Below are 23,739 nucleotides of genomic sequence, written 5' to 3'. Positions count from 1 at the left end.
CTGCAGCTATTTATGTATTTCTGTCTCATGTCTTGTATTTTATGGCATTGTTCAGTGGTGTCACCCATAAGCTTGCAGTCATTGTGTTTTTATTTTGACATAGATAGGAATGTGCATGTGAAATTTGCACTGGCAAAAAGGGAGGCGTGCATTTTGAACTGAAGTGTATCTTTCAACGGGGGAAGTGAATTTCCTTACGTAAATTCTCCTGCTGCACAACCCCCCACTCCAAGACTTTGTGTGGCCCCCAAGAGCTGCTTTTTGTAGGCTGCTGGTGCCCTCACCATCTTGTGCAGGACTTGTTTATTTTTATTCCAGTGGCACTTAGAGCTTCCCGAGGAGTGAGGTCCATTGTGTTATGTGCTGGGCACACAGCTGAATTGGAGCGAGCACGGCTTTCTCTGTGAGTGCTCTAGAGAGAGAATAGATCATTAAGGTCACTTGTTTTCCTTACACAGGCCAAGGCAGGATTGATTCCTACATTATATTCTATCCCTGTATGTATTTTTCCTTCCCAGTTTCAAACAGCCGAGGTACCAAGATATACTCACTTCCCTCAGGAGAGTCTTCTGCCACCCAGACATCTCGTTCAGACAAAGTTATGCCTGAATTTTTTAAGCCCACATTTTTAAAAATGTCATTCTATTATTTCCAGATGGGGATTGTTCATGCAGAGAAGGACACTTGTCACAGAGGGAAAGGGGAAGGAAACCTTTGCCCCTGCCAGGGCAAAGAAAGGGTTGGAGGAGGCAGCCTGAGCCAACCACAAGAAGAGTCCCACTAGCTCTTTCTACCTCCACCCACTTCCAGACACTCCTGGCCATGTTTGAGACAGCACTATTGAATCCATTCAGCACTACAGCATTGTATCTGTGCAGAGAAATGCACTTCAGCAGGCCAACCACCCTTAAAACCAGCCCCATTGTTTCTCCTAAAAGCCTCATTGAAATCTGTATATATAACTGGCTGCTGTTTTGTGAGTTAGCCATACTTGTGTGTTACTGATTTGAAAATGAATGCTCCTTGGAGGGTTATTTGCCTTGAAACACCCCTTCTCAAAAAAAATGTTCCTCCTTCCTCCAACAATATCAGTGTGGAAATGCCACCCTTTAGAAAGATGATCAATATTGCTTTGTGGACTGGGATCTGATAGGAATTGGTATTGGCAGGGGCATCAGAGCAGTGGTTTAACAAATCTGTGTCTGTTTACTGAGGAGCAGTGTTACCTGCCTTGCCCAGCAGAGAGAGACACAGCCACTGCCACACCTCACAGTGCTCCTCTTGCATGCTCTCAGTGAAGCAGTGAAAGCAGCTGGACTAGAAGGAGCTGGGAGGAGTTATTCCTCAGACTGCATTTTTCACTATCAAGAAATCTTGCAGTAGCAGATTTGTTTGAGTTCTTAACAACACAAGCACAGGCTGGGAGCACTGGCAGATCCAGCAACCGTGGCACCTTTTCCCCCAGGTGATGCTGCAAAGCAGGGCAGGGTGAAAAGCATGATAGATCTGTGAAGCACCATTCACAGCTGGGTCTGACAAAACTCTGGTTTGTTTCATTAATCACACCTAGAAACCCCTCAAAACTATAAAAATGCATTGTCGGATGTTCCAAATGAAAACCAGCAAATACACCTGATGTCTAAATATCCAACATGGTGTGCCAGCCTTCACGCCTTTAGTGAGCCCCGTGCTGGTGATCACAGCTCGGGGCTGTGTAGAGACAGGTGCCTCTTTCAAGGTACAACTGCAGTTCCTGCCCACCAATGCACCAGCAGCCATGAAATCACAGACTGGTTTGGGTTGGGAAGGCTCTTTAAAAGCCATCTAGTCCAACCCCCTTGGATTAAGCAGGAACACTTTCCATTGGACCAGGTTGCTCAAAGCCTCATCCAACCTGGCCTTGAATGTTTCCAGGGACAAGGCCACTGTTCGACCACCCTCATTGTACAAAATTTATTCAATATATTTAAAATTATTAGCCCTTACTGTGTCTCTATCAGCACAATGAAAAGTCTGTCCTCACCTCTCTTTTAAACCCCTTTAAGATCAGGTGCACCTGCAACCCCACTTCACTCAGCCCCTGGCTGGATGAGGTTTTTCTGCATCGCTTGTGTGCAGCACTGGGGTGCATGGCAATACTGGCTTCCAGGTGCATTAAGACACATTCAGCTGTGGGTGAGAGGGGAAAATCTCCATCTCCACCCTGAAATGAGGGGTTAAACAAACCTGTGGCAGATTGGAGTGCCTCACAGAGTGTGGTAATGGACTTGGTGCCACGTGGATGGCAGAAAGTGTACACGATATTGGCCAGTTGTTTGATACTGCCACTCTAAAGGCCCCAAGAATTAGACCAATTTCACACTAGAAGAGGTGCTTGTTTCTCACATTTTCTTTCACAGTTGGAGTCCTGGTCACTTGTTGATCTTCTGTCCTCATAAAATCTTTCCAGTTCATTTAAAAGTTGGCTCTCTTGTGCATTTCTTAAATTCTTTCTGAAGCTCAAGGTTTGAAATGCTTCCTTACTTCTGAGACTCCAAGGGCAAACTTGTAAAGTGAGCACCCTGACCTCAAAGGCCTTATGCTGCCCGATACAGTCAGCAAGGGTTTGTGGTAAATGGGGCCGTGGGATCATGCTCCACTGTTAAACACTGACTAAACAGTGTCTTGTACTTGAAGGCTTAAAAATCCTTTGCTTTGTCTCCAGCCTTCTGCAAAGCATCTCTGTGATACAGAGTAGAGTTGTCCACAGAGAGATTTTCAAACTTCTCTTTTTAAAATTTTACTCTCGCCATAAAAGAAAACAGGTGGTCATATAAGGCTGGTAAGTTATTTCCTTTAAGTTAAGGACATGTCTTCTTTCCCTATAATTTTAGAAAATACTGCTGTTGAGTCCTATCAAGGTGGTTGTTTGCAAGATAACTCATGAAAATATGGTTTTGCCTGTGCTATTCCCTTTCCCTCTCTCAGAGCACACTGTGTACATGGAGATGAATATTTCTTACATAACAATATAGACCAAGTAGCATTATATTAATTAGCAATTGTACACAGTTCTAGCTATGTAGGGAACTGAAGTCCTGCATTGTTTTGTGGTACAAAACTCACCAGTTCTAGAAAATTCATGCAGGAATTCATCAGTAGATTAACTCTTGAATTAATCAAGACTGAAGGTGTTGCCCATTAGCATTGTTGCAAAACATATTTTTGGTTCATGTCCAATCCCAGACTACCAAGAGTTAATAGATTCAATATTAACTCATACACCCTTGGGTAATCCCCACAGGTAATCCCCACAGTACTACCACCCAGCAAAGCACACCTTGAAAGTACAGAACTCCCTTGTCCTCTTATTATGATGCAGACATACTGATTTTACATAAGTTGAATGGCTTTTTCTTCTTTTTCTGGTACTTGTCACCTCTTGATTTTTATACATCAAGAACTTGCAATGAAACATCTGATAGTTCTTCATGAAAATGTCATTAAACCCTTGATCTGGATGTTTAAGTTAGTCTCTTCTTTTAAATCTTATGCAATATATTTCAGAGTAACAAAGCAAAAAAGATTTAGCTTTACACCAAAAATTGCCTCCTGGATTTGCTCTTCTGTTGGGATACTCTCTGTTTTAGCCTGCACAAACAGACATTGCCAAATCTTCTCTGCCACTGAATTCTTTTCTGTGTTATCTGCATATTCACACCAATTACCTATGGAGTGCAGGCTGTTTCAAGGGATGTTCTTAGCAGAAGCATAATTGTATTTACATATAGCCAGATGTTAAATTTATTGGAAGCTCTAGATAGGTGAACTCTGGAATTTTTTATTTCAATAAATTGTTCCACAGGTATGAGCAGGAATATTTCATAGTGCTAATGTATTCACATGCATCTAGAGAGGAATATATCTGCCCTCTAAACTGTGAAAACAAATGATCAGGTAGAAAATTATCATTTATCTTGAGTTTAATATAAACTAGCATTACAGTTCTTTAAAGGGTTTGAACTTGTGGCTGTAGACTTTCCACTGTTTACTGTATTCTTAAGGACTAACAAAGCTATTTATTATTGTTATTCATATGAAAGAAGTGCTTCTTGATTGGCCTAATTATGCAAATGCACAGCAGGGGAGAATTTCTACCTGCAAATCTTACAGATAAACTAAATAAGAGTGGGAGCAGAATGGAAAGGGAAAGCAAATGAACAAAGTGGAGCTCTGATTACCAGCCAAGGTCTGCACATTCTGTCCCCACTGAACTTCTGTAGTGTTGTACTTTCTCATAGAAGTTTGCCAGACACACAACCATAGTTCTGGAAGGAGCATTTAATGCTTCTAAATAAGGATCCTGATCACCTACAGATCTTATAAATATCTTTTAAGTGATGTCAAAGAAATAATCTTGCTCCTGTTAACTGTGACAAGACAAAATTGTGTTTCATGTACATTTGGATTGTATGGAGGTTACGAAACATGGTGTGCTGATTTTGGCTGTGGTAGACTCAATTTTCTTCACAGTAGCTGAGGTGGGACTGATGTGGGACAGTTTGCATGTGTGATGAAAACAGTGTCTGTAATTCAGGGATGTTTTTGTGAGCAGTGCTTGCACAGAATCAAGGCTTTTTCTGCTCCTCAGCCCACACCACCAGTGAGCTGGCTGGGGGACAGCTGGGACAGTTGATTCCAGCTCCCCACCAGGGTATTTCATACCTGTGGCATCATGCTGAGCATACAAACCTGCTCTCAGGGGTATTTCCTACTTGCAGCTCAGCATACAAAGCTGCTCACAGGGTATTTCCTACCTGTGGCATCGTGCTCAGCATACAAACCTGTTCTCAGGGGTATTTCCTACCTGTGGCACCATGCTCAGCAAACAAACCTGTTCACAGGGGTATTTCCTACTTGCAGCATCATACTCCGCATACAAACCTGCTCTCAGGGGTATTTCCTACCTGTGGCATCATGCTGAGCATACAAACCTGCTCTCAGGGGTATTTCCTACCTGTGGCATCATACTCAGCATACAAAGCTGCTCACAGGGTATTTCCTACCTGTGGCATCATGCTCAGCATACAAACCTGTTCACAGGGGTATTTCCTACTTGCAGCATCATGCTGAGCATACAAACCTGCTCACAGGGTATTTCCTACCTGTGGCATCATGCTCAGCATACAAAGCTGCTCACAGGGGTATTTCCTACCTGTGGCATCATGCTCAGCAAACAAAGCTGCAGGAAGAAGACCCCTCTGTGGCTGGAGCTGTAGGGCTGAACCAAGCAGGCAAACCTGCCAGAGGAAGATGTGCACTGTGGTATCAAAAGGGAGTTGCAGCAAATAAGTCTTTCATTCGAAACAATTTTGCCTTTCTTGAGCTCTTTTTCCTGGTTAAAGAAATTCGCGACATGGCACCTCATCCCTGACCTGTCATTTTGTTTGTGCCAAGAGCTGCCTTAAAATCACAGCCGCGTTTTGTGGGACGTTCGGATCTGTCGGTTTGGACTCCCCCCCGTGCCGTGCCGGTGCCAGCCCTGCCCCGCGGAGGCGGCCGCGATTCTCCCCCCGCGCTCCCGTTCCCGCTGCCCGGCTCCCGGCCCGGCCCCGGTGGTGCCGCCGCTGTCCGCGGTGCTGAGCGGCCCCGGAGCTCCCGGCCTCCATCAGGCACAAGGTGAGGTCCCGCATCACCGGGACCAGGGTTTGCCGGAATCCAGGACATCCCTCTGGCTGCCCTGCAGGACTCGAGACCCTGGCAAGAGGCTCCAAGACCTTGGCACAGAGTCAGGAACACCTGTGCCTTTGATTTTAGCCCATGGAAACAATTCCCAACTTTGTGTGAGGAGTTACAAGCCACACGGGTTTGAACAGAATGAAAGTGAATTACCACAGGGTGGAAAGGTCGAATTTTGGGGATTTAGAATGAGGGTTCAAGAGGCAAGATGAAGGAATCTGGGTGTCTTCTGTCTTTCTCCTTTTCCTTCTTGTCCTCCATCTTCTGCTGTGATGGTGACACTTTTGGGTTGGTTTAGAGTAGAGACAGACTGTCTAACATAGGTGATAGGTATTGGAAAAGTATTGTAAATAAAGTATGTGCTATGTGTAGTTTTTAGTATAAAAAGATAACACCACCCTGAGGCAGTCAGTGTGCCTCAACCTGACCTGCTGGACAGATCTCAGCAGGTCACAGAAAGAATGTCACAGATAAGAAAAAATAAACAACCTCGAGAACAAGAGCCAAAGAATCCTGTCTTCTTCTTCAGTCTTGGGGCTGGGGAAAAAAGAGACTTTCTAACATCTTGGGGTCATCTCGACACCAGAGACCTCGTCAGGTTCCTCTCTGAACATGAACAGTTACACATAAAAGGAATTGTATTGATATTTCTGTTAATTCATTTTTCCAGCATCACTGGTGCTTAGGGCACTCTTGCAGAAAAAGACCATTTGCCTGAAATTTTTATGCCTTGAGGCATCTCTGGCTAAGCTGGTGCTCTGGAGCATTGCGTTGTATTTTCCCTCTTTGATTCATGTGTCTGATTGTCCAAAAACAACACGCCAAAATTTAGCTAGAACATTGGAATAATTGCCTTAACTGTGGATGAAAGGATAGAGATAAAGCTCACACCTTATGTTTCATACTAATTATATCCAGAGGGATGCAATTGGCTCATGAAGTTTTGAGGCAGTAACACCATCTCAGCACAGAAACAGTGCTTACTGGCCCGCAGAGCCCAAAAAATAGAAGATAAATACATGCTCAAAACTCCTATTTACAGGGAGAGATTTCTATAGACATAGCTGGGCAGCTAGATTTGAGCATCTTCCAACAGAGTGAAAATATTTCTTCTTTACTTGGTTCCTTTTTTATAACTGTGTTTCATGATAACTACTATATTCATTGATTTTTCATCTTTTCCACATTTATCCACTCTTCTCAAATAACCTTCACATATTTGTCCTCAGCATTGAACATGCTTCTAAGGAACTTGAGATGTTCAATAGAAGAGTTTTTACTACATGATTAGATGGCCATTTCTTCTTTTATATACACAAATTAGCCCTTGCTTCTATGAAAGTCTGTGCACAGAGTCCAAGGCATTTCCCTGAGGAGCATTAAATCAGGTTACCGCATTTCTACTTAGAAACTTCAGGAGCTCAAATTTATAATGAAATACAGACTAACAGATGAATTGGAAATGCAGCTTACAAGTCTGGTGCTTTCCCTTTGCAACAGACAAATTTAATTTATAAAAGTTTTAATCAATTCCTCTGGGTTTTTCCCGACTTGGTTCTTCTGATAAAAGATGAAATTTGTTCTGAACACAAATGGTCTATACTGAGACTGAGGGCAGTGTCTCTATGGTGATCATCTTCTCACAAAATACCATTTAAACTCTACCTGGCAAAGGATCTGATTTCTTCAGGTAAAAGGCAGGAGGACACTTGGCAAGTGGATGATAAGCAAACTCACCAAGTTTCTCAGGATTTTAATCTTAACAAAGGGCAACTATTTCATGTATCTCATGTTATTTTCCCTACGACCACATTCAAATTACAACAGTGGAAGAAAGTATTAAATATACATGGAAACATCATTAAGCATGTGTATGTATCAATTAACTTGGTAAATAATAATAATGACAGTAAAAATATCTAAGAAAACACAATGCACTGAGAAATAATAAGCATAATCCCTTCCATTCAAAATGTTTCACTCCATGGGGCCAGTAATCCAAGACTGTTTCCATAAGGCTCTGCTGTTTTAGCAGCTGTGACACAGTATAAAGTTTCCCATTTGGAGCCTGAGCACAATTAAAGTCCTCCTCAACACCTGATGTAATGGGCTCTTATTTGCTAATTCATCTCAGTAATCAGCTGATCTTGAGGATGTTCACAATGCTGTGTCCAGAGAAATATAGAGATTATCTTGGAGCATGCACTCAGGATGCCTTGGATTGGCTATTTATCCTCCTCAGCCCTTTATGGCAACAGACACTTCACTCTCCTGCCTGTTTCTAATTTCCATTTAGGATTTGGTTTATGAAATTGTTTAGAGGCCTCAAGGAGATTATAACTGTCTAGTGGTAGACACCCTTTGGAGGTTTAAATTAGAGACAAGGCAAGAAAATAAAGAAAGGAAGAAAGATCAGGGCTAACAAGAGACAGTAAGTGCTAACACTGAATTGGAGTCAACTACGGTGGCTGTCAAATTTTTGACCACAATTTTGTCTCAACTTTATTTCAGTACACTAGTACTTGACACTCATACCTCCTTCTGAACAGGTTTAGATGAGCATCAGCATCCCCATTTCAGAGGAAGAGCAGATAGAAACTGACTGGGCAATGACTAACAGTGCTCTCAGAATCGGACAAATTCTGGCAAAAATGAGAATTCGTCTTCTTAATTTTCTTAATTTTTCTTCTTAACTTTCATGGGTTTTGAATTAAGCCAAGAGGACATCCTTCCATGCTTCTGTACACATACCAGGTTATCCTTCACTTGTTTCTCTCTCTAACTGCATTTTTGTAACCAAGTATGACCTCAGTAACCTTTTTCTGTCTTTTGTGTCCTGGCTGACATTCTTCCCAATATCCAACCTGAATCCACAGCTCATGACTTGCCAACTCGTTGCTTGCCAGGATGAGTTTCCTTCTACTTTTTGTCCACTAAAATAAAAGGAAAAAAAAAGTAGAAGGGAATTTAGAAGAACAAAAACTCTTGCAAATGTTTTTGCTGGATTGATCCCTGTGCAGCTAGACTAATAAAAAAAATCTTCTGATATGCAAAGGATACCAACCTTAGGAAAAATTTAAATTCATGTTCATTTTTTAAAATTTTTGAGACAAAATTGGAAAACAAGTTTCCCTTTGGTTTTCCATCCATTTCATGGACTGTTTTTCATGCACTTTCAGTGAAGTGCTTCTGGATTGTTGTGGTGGTGCATCTGCCACCCTCCTCATCCTTGGGCCTGCTCTGCGACCTCAGAGGCTCCTGATAAACCCTGGTGGAACCAGCTGAGGGGTGAAGTGTCCATTTACCACACCAGAAATCACTCCCTGGTTGTACCAGGAGCTCTTGCACTGTAGAGGTGGAAAGCACCAGAAACATCAGCTTCCAAAAAAGGTGGGAAACAAAGGATAAGCAATTTTCCTTTGTAACCTTGGTAAACCACTTACCTGAGCTGTGGCCTGAGTGGAGTGGCACCAGTGTGAATTGTAGCCTGGGTGGAATGGTACCATTGTCACAGCACTCTGGGAAGCTGCAAGAAAACCACAGCAGTTATTGGCTTGGGCTATGGTCAGGAGGGAAACCTACTGATGGCCAAAGTCAATCATCCTGTGACCCTGTAAATGGTGGTCCCAAGTGAGACCCTTTGAGTTCTCCTGGACTGCAGCAGCTGCAGCAGCACCTCCCTGTGGCTGGGGCACCTCTCAGAGCTCCCAAGCCAAGTCTGTGGTACTCAAGGAACCATCTCTGACAACAAGGCTGAGGCTGATTCCCCATCCCACCACGTCTCTGCATTCCTCAGAGTGAAACCCTTGCCTGTCAGGAAATGCAAAGTGTGAGCATTGATGATTTGGTGTGAGTACAATGATTTGGTGTGAGTACAATGATTTGGTGTGAATATTTCACTGAACCTGAGGGGAACTTTTGATAGGAGCCTTTACACCCATAGAAATCTGTGTACACATAATTTTACCTGTGTGCCTGTGAATTGATTATGGTATGAATGTTAGTGTCTCAAATCTATGGTTAAGCCATTGTTGTAGTGAGCCCTACTGAATCACTATTGTAAATGTTAAAGAATTCAATGATTAAGTGCTGCTAAACCCTTTGCACCCTTATCTTTGCATCCATCTCCTTCACACCTTTACCTGCTTTTGCATTCCCAGATTCCATACAAATAATTTCAAATTGCTTCTAATTTGATCTTCCTTTTTACACCTTAACCTGTGCAGTAAATTGTAGAGTGAACCTTGCCATCAAACTATGTCAAGTTGCATTTCCAAAAATTCATACTAAACCCTGGTTTTGCCCATACCTTTGGTGATGTTTCTTCAAGCAGCCAAACCACTCATTTGTGAGAGCTGTAAGAAGAGGTTTCTGCCAGGTAGATGTGCCTGGTTCTGTGACAAACTTTATGGACCTACCTTGTGTGGATTGAACTCTTTTATTTGCCCTCTGCTACATCTGGTTCCTTGGTTTTCTGCTTCAGCTGAAACATAAAAAAAACCAATTTATTCACCCAGGCCATGGCATCTCATCAGATGAGGCCTGTGATCTAGTTTTCTTGCATTGGCAATGACACTAAGTGCCAAGTAAAGGTTTGTGTTCTGGGCAAATCCTTATACTGACGTGATGTTTTCATTCTTGCTCACAGCAGGGAGATCAAATAGAAGAATGGGTTACAGATAGCTGAAGAGAAAAAAGCTCTGGGAATTTATTACTTTATTTTTTTCCACAGGGAGAATAAGAAAAAAAAAGGCAGCACCTCTTGGCAAACAGTTATATTAAGTACAGTTTGCAAGAACTGTGTATGAAAATAAGTTAAAATTATTTTGATTGTTCATGAAAAAGGAAAAAAAAGATAACATGGTAAAAGAATTGAAAAGGATGTGGTTGCAGAAGGTGGGAACATCTGTTCTGCTAATTCTAATGACAGAACTTGGGACAATTCATGTCAACAAAAAATAGAAAACATATACAAAATATAATAATTTTTGTTCTGTGTGTGACTGACTGTGGAACGCACTCCACTAGAAAATTTTAAGACTTAATATACAAACCAGAGTCAGTCATTTACACAGAGATGAAGAACAGCATGAGCACTAACAACTACATATAGAAAGATAATAAATAAATACTGTGCTTAAGTTGCTCAGCAATTATAAGAAGCAGAAAGACGGGGAGTAAAGTGCTTGTTAGAGAGTTCTTACACCTGAGTCAGAAGTGTCCTAGGTCAGCCCCTGCCAGCCAGCACTTTGGCCACAGCTATGGCCCAGGGTCACAATTTATATTGTGGCTTTTGCATAGACAGCGTCACATGCATTGATCTCATTTTAGCTTCCCTGGTAATTTTGTTAAACACTTGCTGGTGGCTGTGACTTGCTTCTGCTCAAGAGTTATTCTTCGGAAGTGTTTTTCTTTCCTTAAAAGTAATTAAATACTCTGAAGTTAATCAGAGACCTGGTGTGCTTTTTTCCATGTCACAAGGTCATGTACCTTGGGCTGATGGCAGGATTGCAAACGGGGACAGAGTGGTCAGAGGCTGCACTAATCCCTGGCATGAGGGATATGGAGGAGCAGCAAATAAAACAGGGTCTATGTTAAGTGGGTGGGCAAATGCTTTTGAAAATATCCTCTAAATAGACTGATTTCTCTTTTCCCTATGTGTACCTGGCTAGCATTGTTTTGTGTTTTCCCCTGGGTGCTCTGGAGCTGATCCTGGGAGCTTTTCCTTCCTGAGAGCCACAGGAAAAGATATATTGTCCATGTAACTGTGAAAATACTCCTTGAGTTGATGAATTCCTTCAGATGAAGAAATTTAAATAGCCCATGCTGCACTCCATCTCTGTAAATCCTAAGCCCTATGTGTAGCTGCTGCTAAGGAAATGTTTGGGGAAGTCCATCTGCCACAGAAATCCTTCTGTGATTTCCTTTAAAAATTCATGCCAGATATAGATTTATACTTGGTTTATTTGCTTTCCTACTAAATATTCCTGCCCCTCACATTCACACATGCTCCCTCTGCATAAACGAAATATTTCTCTGATTGAGCTCTAAAGCCCCAGTGATGGCCACAAATAAAAATACAGCAAGAAATGCAGCAAAACCTTTCAGCAGCAAATAGCTTCAGGAAGGTGGCTTGTGTTCATTGCTCCAGTAGGATGAAAATCAGCATTTTAGTGCAACAAGCAAGTAGTGTCTCTGGGCAGCACACAGCTTCAGAACAGCTCTGGTGTTGTTGGAAAAAAAACCAAAAAAACCCCACTGAACCAACTAACCAAAAAAACCAAACCAGCTTTTATATTCAGCTTCACTGTATATGTAGATGTGTGTATGAATGATTTTTAATTTTTCCTATGCAATAACACAGGTGGTATTCCCTCTTTTTTTTTACAGAAATGCAAATGAATATATTTTTATGTCTGTTTTGTAGAAACCAGGGTGTTTTGGTTCTCAGGGACCCCGTGCTTTTGAAATGCTGAAAATTTTAAAGAAAATGACCGATTGCCTCCCTCCCTGTGGGGCTCCAAGGTTTTGGCCTGAGTCACAAGCAGAGACTGAAACAGAACTGTGACAGCCCTGCACAGGACTGGGGAGCCTCTGGTTTTTGCTCCAACCCCAGCCCACAAGCAGCCCCTGATATGGGACAGATGGAATTTGAAGGAGACAAGAAAAAAAAAAAAAAGAAATTAATATTTCCTGAAGTATTTATTTCACCTCAATGCTTAGACAAGACTCCTTCACACTTCAAGGCACATCCCTCTTTTTTTTTTTCTTTTAAATGTTCAGAAATAATTAATAATAATAGTAATAAGAATGAAAATGTCTAGCTCTTCACATGTATACTGAGGGCTGCAAAGCTGTAAAACAAGGGCTTCTGCTACTGTGTCAGCAATTTTGCCTGATGCTGGCTTAAACTGCCTTACAAGGGGAGCAGAGAGCTTACACTGACCACAGCTCCAGCCCTGAGACTGCAGATCAGGCCAGCAACCAGGGAAAAGGAGCCTCGTGGCACCTGTGTGAGGGGACAGGAATGCTCCTGCAGTCTCTGGTTAAAGAGAGGAGCAGGGAAATCCTCTTTTTAGATGAGGGCACCTGAGCCAGCTCTGTCAGAACACGTTTGTGCTGCTGTTCCCATGGCTCACAACGCAGCAGCGAATCTGGGCACTGAAATGGCCCCATCTCAGCTGCAGGGAGGTCCTGCAAGACAGGACAAATTCATCACACAGCTCAGCCCCCTGCTTGGCAGGGGAGCCCAGGGAGGGTTTGGGTGGTGACAATTCCCTCCTTGGGAAGGGAATTCCCAAAGGCAGCCCAGGCCAGGGCTCCCTTCTTTGTGTGGGGCTGTGGGTGATGCTGTGCAGTCCAGGCAAGGCACAAACTGAAAACCACCCTCTCCCTCCAGATCTCCCTGGCAGATCTCTTCTGTCACATTCAGCTCTTTTCTTTTTAATACAACACTTTTCCCTCCCCGTGAAGTTTTCCAGTCTTGACCAGCAGTTTCAATGTCACCTCTTCAAATGTCACCTGCGATCCCCTCCTTCACCCCGGCTGCCCTACCCCAGATCATTTCTACACTCTTCATAAAAAGCCAACCAAATCAGCACCACCATGCATCCTTCCCCCCTAACCTGGAGCAGTGCATCTGCCCTGGCTGGGACAGGCTTGTAGCAGAGCCCAGTGGAGGCCACAGAGGGACCTGAGGGCAGGGCAGAGCTGTGGGGACAGCAGGTGCCACCCTGCCCAGGTGGCATGGCCTGGGGAGCCAGGGCCTTGGGAAACCTGCACTCCTGCCCAGTAAAAACCCTCAGGGCTGGGCTGCCAACCAGAATGGAAGCAAGAGCTGCTCAGAAAACCCCTCTAAATATCTGTATTTGTGCACACAAGCTGAGCAGTGTCTTTACATGTGCCTGTACATCTGTACATTGTCACGCACGCACGGATGTGCACTCCAAGTGCCTGCCTGGCCCGGCACGGTTTGGAGGTGAGCAGTGCCCTGCACGGGGTGGCACCTGGCAGGGTGGGCACCTCCGGGGCACCGGCAGCACCACGGGCACGGGCACGGGCAGGGATCAGCCCCCGGGCCAGGGAGATCTGCAAGGGCTGGGTCAGAGCCGAGCACGGCACTGGGAATGCCCCAAACTGCCCCAGCCGGGAAATCACCCTCTAGGAAGTGGATCTCACAGCCCCCCGCTTAAAATGAAACATTCAATTTAATTTTAAAAACAGGAAAAATCGGGCAGGTTAAATAGGGATAGGGCTTTGTTGTTATTTTGTTGGTTTTTTGTTGGGTTTTTTTTTTTCAGTGCATGTGTAAATGAAGGCAATTTGGGTGCTACAAATATAAGACGAAAATACACCTAATTCCGTCATCATATAGATATAATATATTTCACTCTCACCACATAAATACAAAACATCCAAATATCCAAAACATTCAGAACAAAAGTTAGTAGCAAGGGCTCAGCGCTCAATTCATTCATTATTTTTTCGACTAGTTGCCTAGAAACTTCAGACGTAAATAATTTACAATAAAATTACTATTTTCTTTTCATCCAGCTCCTTCTGTCCAGTTCTGGTCTATAGTTAATTCTATATTCTACAGCAACCATTCCACTTTTTGTAATTTTTTTTTTCTTTTTTGGTTACAGTTTGGTGGCACGTATTTATACAGTTTGTAAACGCCATGTGTTAAAGTTCAAAGAAAGAAAAGAAACTTAAAACCAAAGTAAATAATTTTTCCCCCCAAAGAACTACCTAAGTACAGCATCCCTTTTGTGGCAAATTCAAGTACCGAAATTGAACAGAAAATATTCGATCCAGAATACTAAAAGGTGAAATACATATGTTTGTGGAGAAAATAGCAGTAAGAATTATGAAAAAAAAAAAAGTTTGTTACATAGATGTGTTTTAAAGTACAAAAATAACAATAAAAGATACGATTTTTATATTTTACGTTCGTTTTAAATGAAGTATGAGCGATATGCGAGAGGGTTATTTTAGGAGGAAGGAAGGCTACAGGGTTTTTTTGTGTTTAGATGAACATTGAAATTATTTGGAAAAATCAAATAAAGCAATAAAAATTAAAATTACGATCGCAACAGATCTAGATACAAATAGATTTGTGAGTTCCATGATTTGTCTGCAGACTTGTTTTTGCAGATAAGCTCCGCGGGACAGGCCCGTTGGAATTCAAATTAAAAAAAAAAAAAAAGGAAAAAAGGGGAAAAAAAGGGGGGGCGTTGTGTTATCTCAAAGGAAGAGACAATTTTACGCAAAATTTCTGCAGCCACTGGTTTCTGTCTCCCCTATTCGTGACTGTACGTTCAGCCAGTCTCGGCCCTTCCCACATTCAAGATTTACCAAGAAAAAGAAAAGTTGCTGGAGGATTTCCTGACTGGTGCTAAGGGCTCGCTCGGGGCTGTAGTGCAGCGAGTGTGGGGGTAAACGGGGGCCACAGGCGGGGCCCCAAAACCTTTGTGCTTAGAAATCACTGAGTCTGGGGGACACAAAAAAACCACCCCAAAACGGGCATCACCTGGCAGCTCCATCCTCCTTTCTCCGAAACCCCGCTCCCTCGCTCGGCATTGGCCGAAGCCGATGGAGGGGAGCCCGGCCGACCCTCGGCCCGACCGCTGACCCTCTGCGTCCCTTCCCAACCGAACGAGCAGCGCGATCGCCCCTCCCGCCCGGACAGACGGACCGCGGGCAGCGGGAGCGCACCGGGAGGCGCCCGCAGCCCCCGCCGCGCCCCGGCCCCGGCCCCGGCTGCCCCGGGCTGCGGGCCCCGCTCCGCCCCGGCCCGCGGAGGGAGCCGCGCCGCGGGGCTCGGGGGCGGCGGGAGCGGGGCCGCCCGTCCCATAAATACCGCCACAAATAGAGACTATAAATATAAATAGGGGGAAGGTACTTAGAGTCAGTCCAGTGCTTTTTTCTCAGCGCTCTCTTTATTGTTGGTCCGGGAGTAGGGCTCGAAGGCGGACGAGCTCAGGTAGCGGGCCGACAGTTCCTGCAAGTTGCCCGCCAGCGAGCCGGCCACGGCCAGGGGCGCGGAGGAGAGGCGGCCGGCCACGGAGCCCAGCAGCGCGGGCACCGGCAGCCCGAACAGCCCGTGCCCCGCGGCCGCCGCTCCGTGCAGCGCCGCGGGCGGGGGCGGCCCGGCGGCTCCGCTGGCGGCCGGAGGGTGCGGGGAGCCGCCGCCGCCGCCCGGAGCCGCCGCCGCGCTGCCGCCGCCCGCCGCAGCCAGGCCGGGCCCGCGCAGCGCCGAGCCCAGCGCGCCCGTGGCACAGGGCGGCAGCAGGCCCGGCAGCCCCGGCGGAGACAGCAGCCGGCCTTGCTCCAGCAACCGCAGGACGCTGCAGGTGGCGGCGGTCTCGGACACCACCGAGCGCAGCTCGGAGTCCTTGCCCTGGTCCTTCTTCTGCTTGGTGCGCCGGTTCTGGAACCAGACCTTGACCTGCGGGCCGGGGAGAGAGGCAGGGTCAGCGGGGCGGGAGGAGCGGCGCCCCCCGGCAGGTGCCCCCCCGGAGGCTGCGGGGGAGGGCTGGGGCACAGGCTCTTGGCAGCGGGGAGCGCTTCCCAAACGCACAAAGCCGCGCTCGCAGACACAGCCCCCCGCACCCTCTGTCTGGGCCCGGTTTCGGGGTGACCCCGGGGCCTTTCGTTCTGCATCTTTAACCAGACCTCTCACTTCGTCCTAGTTTACTACAGGCCGGGAATTCTCCGCGAGACGGAGCCAGCCCTTTCTCACCGCTTTATTCTAAGCCGGCTCAGCCGGAGCCCCGGGCACTCCGCGGCTCCCAGCAGCCGCTGCCCGCTCCGACTGCCCTTCCTGGGGGTAACAGCAGTAATGAGCTTCTTTCCCCGTATTCCAAACTGGACGCTCTCTCTCTATCCCCAGATAATTTTAAATAATATTCAACTTTAAAAAGGAATTCTGGAAGTCACTCAAAAAAAACAACGAACAAAACCAAACCAAAACACTACAAAACCCACCCATGGCAGGTTCTGTAACCTACAAGCTGTTGAACTTGTCACTCCTATGCGGCAAGGAAAGAAAAAGCTAATTATCATATCAGGGGAATTTACTGTTATATGATGTTTTGTGGAAATATGAAACCAGCTTTAAGTTTGGACTTTTGGATGCTTCCCTGTGCTCTCACAGTTTTAGGCCTCCTGTCGGTCCCCGGCCTTTCTGCCCTGGAGGGTGCAGGAGCGATTCTCCCCTTCGGACATACAAGGACTCAAAATACGGCCCAAAGTTCAGCCCCATCCCCGGATCTCTCATACCCAGGAAAGCCCAGCCCAAACATCTCCAGCCCGGCAGCCCGCGGGGAAGGTGCCCGTCTCTCCCTGCGACTTTGAGCGCCTGTATGCCTGGGCTGGGAGCGGCTCGGCCTCCCCTCGCTTCTCCCCGGCCGCAGCAGCGAAATCTCCGCGCCCGGGGGCGGCGGCTCCGCGCAGCCGGACACACCGAGCCTGGCCGGGCCGGAGTTGGGGGAGCCGGGCACACCGAGCCTGGCCGGGCCGGAGCTGGGGGAGCCGGGCACACCGAGCCTGGCGGGGCTGGATCCCTGCGGGCCGGAACTGTGGGAGCCGGGCACACCGAGCCTGGCCGGGCCGGAGCTGGGGGAGCCGGGCACACCGAGCCTGGCGGGGCCGGATCCCCTCAGGCCGGAGCTGGGGGAGCCGCTCCCGGTCCGGCGGGGGTTTGGCTTCGTGGCCAAGCTCCCTCCGAGGCCCTCGGGCCTCCTCGCCCGCGGGGAGAGCCCAGAGGGGCTGGGTGAGGCGACACGAGGGACTCCCTTGGCCAGCAGTTCCTCTTGCTGTGACATACGCGGTTAGGGACACACTTAGGGACACGCAGTTAAGGTCACACGCACTTCGGGACGCACGCACTTAGGGAGACACGCAGTTAGAGGTCCCCAGCCGGGACTCCTCAGCCAGCAGCCCCTCAGCTCCATCCCGGCCGGACACGCGTGGGCACCCCGGGGCTGCCTCGCCCCTCGCCCCGCGGGGGCTGCGCTGAGGGCGCAGGAGGCGCACAAGGCCGCGTCCTTGGGCCCCGCAGGGCACGGAGCTGCCCGGGCCGGGAAGGGGGTCCCGCGGGGCAGGGCAGGGCAGGCGCGGCTCCCCGGCCTTGGGGCGCTACCTGAGTCTCGGAGAGATTGAGCTGGCGGGCGAGCTCCGTGCGCTCCCGGCCCACGACGTACTGGCAGCGCTGAAACTCCATCTCCAGGCGGTAGAGCTGCTCGGCCGTGAAGGAGGTGCGGGTCCGCTTGGGACGGTCCAGATCAAGCCCTTTAGGCAGAATAATCTCTCGGATTGAACCTTTGGCATCTGGCAAAGAAAGGCGCAGTCAGCTTCATACCCAGGCAACCCTCCTCTGCTTTCCCCCTCCTTTTTATACTTTCTAATTTTTCCAAGTGAAAGAGCCGTCCCCAGCGCCTTTAGGACCGAGGCACGAGTCGGGATGGAGCAGGGTCCCTGCGACTGAGGCTCTGCACCTGGCCACTGCACCCACGGAAGGGAAAAAACCCACAACAGAGAAGGAAGGAGGGGGCGATGGGGGCCCGGGCCTCTATAATTAATCCCCTCAGCCCATTTAAAAATTACTTTGAATATATTGCGCTCACAGTGCGACACTGCGGCATCACCCACGGCCCGTCTGGGAAGAAGCTGGGGGGAGAGAGATCCTTCAGGCCAGGCTTTGTGCCTGCCTGGAGTGCAGGGCTACCCTTTGTTCCCCTTGGGCTCTGGGCTAGGACTTGCTGGTAGACACTATACACATTCCGTCCCCCACCCCAAAATATAAACACTTCTTATTATTATTTTTTTAATAACAAGTTTCTCATGCTTCAAAAAAAAAAAAAAAAAAAAAAAAAAAAAAAAAAAAAAAAAAAAAGCGCTTTTGGAGGCAGCAGTGCCCCGACCTGGCTGCCTGCCACTGTGAACGTGGGGACACCTCCAGCCCACCCTGCACCGCTGCCGCTGCCGCTTTGGGGTTTTGGCAACGAGAAGCAGGAGGGAAAAAAAAAAAAAAAAAAAAAAAAAAAAGGAGGGGGGGAGGGAAAGAAAACAAGGCACCAACCAGCCCGCAGAAACCTCACTTTTCTGGTAGCCCCGACTGGAAGGAAAGCGGGACAAATCTCATTAACACGACTGTCAAGCTAGAGCCAGATTCAGGTTACCTTAAAGCCTTCGGAACTTTACTTGCCGTAATTTTACCTCCTCGGTACGTTTTAAATCAGAGACAATCACATCATTTTAATCTGACCCTTCTCTGGGTCAGCCAGTGGCGTAAGGATTAATTCTGGCTTTCAAGGCCTGCTTCCCACATATTTTGTTCCGATTCTCTTCTCTCCCTCCTCCCCCAAAACGCACCTTAATAAAACTGAAATTTCTTCAGGTAATTTTTTCTCTTTTTTTGGAGGGAGTAAGAATAAGATTATTTAGCTATTTTAGCCTGGAGAAAGGACGAAGATTGAGGGAAATTAAACGTATAACTACTAAAAAGTAATAATTAAACAACGCTTCGTTATCCCTCCATTTATCTTAAGGCTGGTGGTTGTTTTAAAGCAGCCCTTTCTACGGGCTGCCGGGCACGGAGAGAGGAGGCACGGAGGGAATCTCTGCCCTCCGAGAGGGCCTCGCTGCCCCTCGCCGTGGTGCGCGGCCGGCCGCGGGCGGGACGCGCGGGCGCGGAGGGAGCGGGGAACGGGGCAACGAACGCGGGGCTCCCCGCGGGGACCGGCACCCCGGGAAAGCTGCGGGGCAGGAAAGGACAAACAAAACAACAATGAGCGGGGCAGGTCCGTTCCGGGGCAGCGCCGGGGAGCAACGACCGCGGCTTAACTTTGCGCCGAGACTGCGGCGGAAATTCCCCGGGATAAAGGCGGCGGAGCGGGGCCGGGGCACGGCACGGCCCGGCCCCGAGCGGGGTCTCTCCCCCGCAGCCGTAGGAAGGGCTTTGGACCCAGGGCCAGACCCCAGGCAAAGCGGCAAAATCAACCCCATCTCCCGGGCTCACCTTCCCCCACCCTCGCCAAATACCTCAAACTCATACCTCTAACTAGGATCCTCCTGCAATAGTCCGGATCAGCCGAACTAGATTTACTTTTATTACAACCTTCCGTGGCTGCAGAGGCAGAAAAAGTCCCTTGCTGATCCTTCAAAAAAGAAGTAGAAATATTTCCTTCAGACCCTTTGCTTTCCTTGCCCTCTTTATGTCCGTTCTTCGAGACCCGGTTAGCTTCAGTCTCTGAACTGCATCTAACGTCCATTTTGTCTTGTTTCCCAAACATGTAGTGCAATAAAAACAAAACAAAAAAATAAAACCAAAAAAAATAAAAAAGCGCCAACAACGATAACAAAAAAATTATAGAAGAGTAGAAGAAGAAGAAGAAGACGAAGTCTATGCTGGATATTGCACGACTTAGGGTGAGATCGGTGGGGATCTGTAAAGCACCTTGAGTAAGGAAGATCGGGTTTTATCCCACTGGAAAAGCAGCGGCTTCCTCAGTCCCAGCGTCCTAATGTGACTGTCCAGCTTCCCAGAGCGCCCAGTGATCAGGTACTCAACAGTACAACTCTAAAATGATTTAATGTCTGCCTTATTACAGAGACATGTAGTTGTTAGACACACAGAGGGACGCGCACTCGCTGTTTCAATTGATTACGGGTAATTTTGCAGCCTCCACATTTAGGTTACCTCATGAATACACTAAATTGTTTGGATAATATATCAGATCGTAATGGATGGTTTGTGTGCTTGTCCCCAATCAAGTAGAGTTTAGCCAGTGAATAAACTGAAATGATTGGTCTTGCTTTCAGGAAACACACAATCAAAAGACTGAGACTTCCAGAAAAAAAAAAAAAAAAAAAAAAAAAAAAAAAAAAAAAAAAAGGAGAGAGGAAAAAAAAGGGTGGGGGAGAGGGAAAAAAAAAAAAACAACTTTTGACAAGATTCACCCTGAATTGTTAGCACCATTAGCAGCCATTATTAACTTTCTTCAGTCTGCCTTTGACCTCCCGATTATATAGTGGCTTTCTCCAAAGCACGCCAAATAAATCTGAATAAAGCTGCTAGGAAAGGCTGAAAAAATGCAGTTGCAGGGGGGGTGAAGAAAAAGCAAAAAAAAAAAAAAAAAAAAAGCCCCCTGGATTGTAAACAAACAAACAGATCCCCAGGACGCACACACCCAAAAAGTTCTTCCTTCAAGCAGATCTCTCCAAGGAAGCAGGTTATCTTGGCCAGCAGAAATCCTCGTTAACACATCTCCCCACAGACAGCCATCTTAAACTCCTACCTCTCCTTATTTCAGTCCCGATACTTGCTTTTTGTGCTTCTCCCTCTGTGTGTGTGTGTATGTGTGCATGCATGTGTGTCTGCTAATTCTGCACCTTCGCAAACACTGAACCTATTCGCAGAGCCTGCTCATTGAAAAAAAAAAAAAAAAAAAAAAAAAAAAAAAAGCCAGCTTTGTGTGCAGTGGATCCAGGAGGGGGGAGAAAGAGAGAGGGGGAGAAAGAGGGAGAGAGAGAGGGAGGGAGGGAAGGAGAGAGAGAGAGAGAGAGAGAGAGAGAGAGAGAGATAGCCCGTGAAAAATCTCAACTGCGTGATCCACTAAAGGAGAAAAAAGTTTTACTCTAGCTATTTCATTGTCTCTGCTACAATATCTCTGAGAACCGCAACAGCCAGTAATCCAATAAGACCATTGATTAGGCTACAATGATTCAATTCAAGCAAATGGCCTTGTGCAAAGAGCATGCTCCAGTCCTTCTTGTCACCTTGCAGGGCAGAAGCCCTCTTCATGCTTCTCTCCTTATTCATTCCTTTATGGGAAACGTAGAGCAAAAGGAGTGAAAGATGGCAATTATCTAATTGGACTATTAACAAACAATTCTCTGAGTGTGGCTGTCTGGCAGTGGTTCTTGGGCGAGGTGAAAGGCCACATGTTGCACTGGCCCCATTCACAAAGAGTTTAGGGGCCTGAGAGGGAGAGAAAGAATTTTCCCTGAGAATTTTTCACACAAATGGCGGTGTATCCACCGGGCTGGCTGTTCCCTGCCTCGTCCCCTGCCTGCCTGGGAATTCCACCCACCTGAAGCAGGCAGGGCCAGCCCTGTGCCTTGTTGCTGATGGTGCCAGGAGGGAGAAGCAGAACTCAGCTCCATGGGCCTCATCCTGCCTCTGCTGGTGGAAAAACCACCCACCCTCATCCCATGGGACACAATCTTTGTCCAAGGTGGTGGAATGGAGGGAAGGACCCAGTGCTCGATCAGCATAAACAGGAAATTCATGGGAGGCGAGAAAAGAACGGGGGGGGGGCAGGGAGGGTGGGAAGGAGAGGGGAAAGGAAAGGAAAGGAAAGGAAAGGAAAGGAAAGGAAAGGAAAGGAAAGGAAAGGAAAGGAAAGGAAAGGAAAGGAAAGGAAAGGAAAGGAAAGGAAAGGAAAGGAAAGGAAAGGAAAGGAAAGGAAAGGAAAGGAAAGGAAAGGAAAGGAAAGGAAAGGAAAGGAAAGGAAAGGAAAGGAAAGGAAAGGAAAGGAAAGGAAAGGGGATTTAAAAAAAAGAAAAATAAGATGGCTGTTCATAGGTACATTTCAGTGAGTTGTCTTTAGTAGAAATCTCAAATATTTGTAATTTTCCCACAAATCTCCATAATTTATTTATACTGACATTGTCTGAAAAGTCAAATTGAGATTGGTGAGGTGTACCTAAGACCTTCATCAAACCCTCTCATTTCAACTCTATTTATGCATACAACCAGACATGGAACATCCTCATTATGGGCCAGGTTTCTCCTTTCCTTACAGCCAGTGCATCTCAGGGATCTGTGGTGCTCTGTTGTTATTAGCTCCCATTGTAGGGCAGCCATATAAACCCAGGGGCCCCAAATAAACCCTAGCCCCTGTGCAAGGCTCCACGCAGCTACAGACAGAGCATGGAAGGAGTTCATTCCCCCCGTGGATTTGCAGTGCTGCTCAAAGGCCTGCTGGGTGACAGGCTACCAGGAAATCTCTGATACATTTCAGAGAGATTTGGTCTTTCAAAGGGAAATGCAACAAGTGGATGCTGATTAGGGAAATTTTTAATGTGGCTGAAGCATAGGCTGGGCTTAGCAGGCCAGCTTTGTTGTGTGATATAGATAAACACAAACATGTATGTGTGCACAGGCAAGGCTCCATCAACAGTCCCAGCTGGACATGGCTGTTTAATGCTAAACAAAACAAAGTTCTGCTACAAACACTTTTACCTAACGGATTTTATTTTAGACACAATGGGCGTAGTGATTCCCATAAAAGGTTTGCTGTGAAATACAGAGGCAATTATAATTGTATTTGCATAGGTGTGTGGGTGTATGTGTGACATTTCCCCCCATAGTTTTCTTTATGCTAATCTCTATGCATAGGCCATAATAATAAACATGGAGCTATTGAACTCAATTACACTGTTTGAAGCAGAATATCTGGAGATTAAATATTATGTTTGTGTGATAATCTGGCTTTTTTTTTTTTTTTTTTGACAAGTCCCTGATCCAAAGTTCAGTAAAGATCAGGGGATTTTTGTTATACTTGTGCCATATTCTGATAAATACATTTCAAGGATCTTTTTGTCCATAGAATTCAGTGGTGTAAAGAGAATTTCCCCAATTGAATCAGTTAAATTTGCTTTCACACGTTATGAACATAGCACTGTTGAAGGTCTGGAAATTCAAATAATGAGTCTAATCCTGAGGGAAACTTGTAGTGAGCAGACAAGCCTGTCCAAACAGAGCTCAGTTCCTTTAATTGAGGCCCGCTCATCTGCAACAAATAGCAACATCCAGAGCAGCACTGGGAAAATCAGAATTTTGCCCTTTACAAAAGCAACGTTTTCTATAGTCCAGCAGTCACTAAATTTCCTTTCACCTATCCTCATTCATTTTTTCCCACACAATATGCTTAAATCATTCTTGGATGTTATGTTCTTTCAGGACATGATATGTCCCTCTCTTACTGTCACAACTTCAGGGATGTCTGTAGC

The 23,739-nt window shown here is 46.5% G+C and overlaps 1 protein-coding gene across 3 annotated transcripts; it reads right to left on the bottom strand.

Annotated features, from left to right (window-relative positions):
- Positions 1–334: 334 nt before the first annotated feature.
- Positions 335–20,525, bottom strand: VAX1 (ventral anterior homeobox 1). Of its 3 annotated transcripts, none has more exons than XR_010028639.1 (6): positions 19,778–20,525; positions 17,864–18,051; positions 15,623–16,168; positions 10,137–10,201; positions 9,162–9,244; positions 335–412 (listed from the first exon to the last, which is right to left on the bottom strand). XR_010028639.1 is itself a non-coding variant. In XM_063162818.1 (3 exons), exons 1-3 carry the CDS (start codon positions 20,013–20,015, stop codon positions 15,629–15,631), a joined length of 966 nt encoding a protein of 321 aa, XP_063018888.1. In that variant the 5' UTR covers positions 20,016–20,525; the 3' UTR covers positions 15,555–15,628. The 3 variants fall into 3 exon arrangements, 1 of the variants encoding a protein (XP_063018888.1); XR_010028638.1 differs by lacking the exon at positions 335–412 and adding an exon at positions 7,279–8,651; XM_063162818.1 differs by lacking the exons at positions 335–412; positions 9,162–9,244; positions 10,137–10,201 and having other exon boundaries at positions 15,555–16,168.
- Positions 20,526–23,739: the final 3,214 nt, after the last annotated feature.

This window comes from Melospiza melodia, chromosome 9, assembly GCF_035770615.1.
Source record: "Melospiza melodia melodia isolate bMelMel2 chromosome 9, bMelMel2.pri, whole genome shotgun sequence".
Classification (NCBI taxonomy): domain Eukaryota; kingdom Metazoa; phylum Chordata; class Aves; order Passeriformes; family Passerellidae; genus Melospiza; species Melospiza melodia.
The sequence above is the reverse complement of the archived record's forward strand: the minus strand, read 5'-3'. Positions and strand labels throughout refer to the sequence as shown.